At 38.5% G+C, this 2,274-nt stretch overlaps 1 protein-coding gene across 1 annotated transcript; it reads left to right on the top strand.

Annotated features, from left to right (window-relative positions):
- Positions 1-416: 416 nt before the first annotated feature.
- SARC_14559 (hypothetical protein) lies at positions 417-1,867 on the top strand (the record flags this gene model as incomplete). The annotated part of the gene is made up of 2 exons (XM_014291308.1): positions 417-498; positions 1,732-1,867. Coding segments are annotated over 2 exons (218 nt in total), but the record flags the coding sequence as incomplete, so codon positions are not given.
- Between the last annotated feature and the right edge of the window lie 407 nt (positions 1,868-2,274).

Here is a 2,274-nt window from a genome sequence, read left to right as displayed (position 1 = left end):
CTCACTTTTAAAAGGGAAAATCGGCGTTGACATGTTTATATGGAGGTCTTTGCCGCATCTTGTGAGAATACACTCGGTGGAAATGTCATTACATGATATCCAAGTTCCTTAGACATAGGTTGTATATATCCAACAAGCAACCGTATATGCACAAGCCGTTCGTATCATTTATATTCAAAGCATGTGTACGCGATGCGAAAATAGATCTGCTTATAGATCTTTGAACACCATGTACGTGCTCGTGTCTATTGGTGCATGTTTGTGCCCCGACGTCCGTTCGCTTACTATGATCACTCAACAATCTTATTCGTTACAACTCGAGTGTTGTAATCGTAACCCCTATAACACGTGTTTTGTAATCTTAAACCCTAAAACACGTGTGTTGTATATTAAACCCTAAAACACCTGTGATGTAGGAGTGGGCAATGACAACGATGGCGTTCTCGTACTTGGAGCCACGAACATACCCTGGTCACTCGACCCAGCCATCAGGAGGCGGTGAGTGAATGTATGTGTGTGTATGTATGTATGTATGTATGTATGTATGTATGTATGTATGTATGTATGTATGTATGCATTTATATATATATATATATATGTGTGTGTGTGTAGTATAAGCACACACTCGCATGTCAAGGTGCGTTGTATTATATGCGAATGTCATACCACTTGTCTGCTTGTGTGCGTTATGAGTTATACATACGTACCGTACCGTAGATGCCATGAGTTCAAGCAAAATGTTTGGCCGTGTGTCACATCTTCATGCGTTGAGTGTGGCAATTGCCGTGCTAATTGCACACTCTGATCTGTGTATATAGTATATGCATATAATGTATGTATGGAATATATGCATGTAATATATGTCTATGCATGTAATATATGTATGTAATATATTCATGTGATGTATGCATGCAATATATGCATGTACTGTATGTATGTGATATGTGCATGTAATATATGCATGTAATGTATGCATGTAATATACACAAGTAATGTATCCATGTATTGTATGTTTGTTATATATGCATGTACTGTATGTATTTAATATATGCCTGTAATATATGCGTGTTTTGTGTGCATGCAATATTTGCATGTAATGTATGCATGTAATGTATGCATGTAATGTATGCATGTAATGTTTGCATGTAATGTATGCATGTAATGTTTGCATATAATGTATGCATGTAATGTATGCATGTAATGTATGCATGTAATGTATGCATGTACTGTATGCAAGTAATGTATGCATGTAATGTATGCATGTAATGTATGCATGTAATGTATGCATGTAATGTATGCATGTAATGTATGCATGTAATGGATGCATGTAATGTATGCATGTGATGTATGCGTGTTTTGTATGCATGTGATATATGTGTTTAATGTATGTATGCGCGATTGGCTATCGATAAGATTGTATACGCTCTGCAACATGTACGGAAGTATGTACCGGTTTATGCCGCCTGTTTAACGCTTTTGGAAGAAAAACCGTTTTGGAATCGATGCATTTGAGAATGGGACCCCGGTTAGTTTTTAGAGGCCTATTACGACCTTTTGCCGATACTGTGAAATCATAGTGTGCGCGTATTCCTTTACGTATATGTGCCATAAGGTTTAGGGTTGCCAGGGTTTTGATCCGCTAGTTGCCTGGGCGCCCACTATCTCTCCGGTTGGGTTCAGTTGCACCCGAGATATTCTAATTATACCAGCCAATCAATATTGCTGACGCAGGTTCGAGAAAAGGATATACATCCCACTACCGGACTTGCACGCCCGGGCTATAATGATAGAGAGGATTGTGGGAGACACACCAAACACACTCACCCTCAAGGACTATCGCGAGCTTGCTTTAAAGACGGACGGGTAAGAGAACTCAGATGCTTGTGAATGCACTCGAGTGCGTAAGTTTGCGCATGGTCGCACATGCATGTAAAGTGATGCGCTTTAGTTTGTGCGGGTATGGCTCGTATGTGAAAATTTGAGTAGTACTGAATATGCCTGTGAATAGATGGGTGAGTATTGACTTGCATACCTGCTAATTATGAGTGGGCATAAAATCAGACAGTTTTTACATGTGCTTCTATCGTAGCCTCATTTTATATGTGTGTAGTCTTGGTGTATGCTTACAATTATGTCACAATCTATATGAGTGAAAAAAGTATTCATACGTGCAAACACACTCACATATATATATATATATGTATATATATATATATGAGTGTGTGTGTGTGTGTGTGTGTGTAGTATATATATATAGTGTGTGTGTGTGTTGTT

The sequence above is a fragment of the Sphaeroforma arctica genome, assembly GCF_001186125.1.
Source record: "Sphaeroforma arctica JP610 unplaced genomic scaffold supercont1.4781, whole genome shotgun sequence".
Classification (NCBI taxonomy): Eukaryota; class Ichthyosporea; order Ichthyophonida; genus Sphaeroforma; species Sphaeroforma arctica.
The sequence above is the reverse complement of the archived record's forward strand: the minus strand, read 5'-3'. Positions and strand labels throughout refer to the sequence as shown.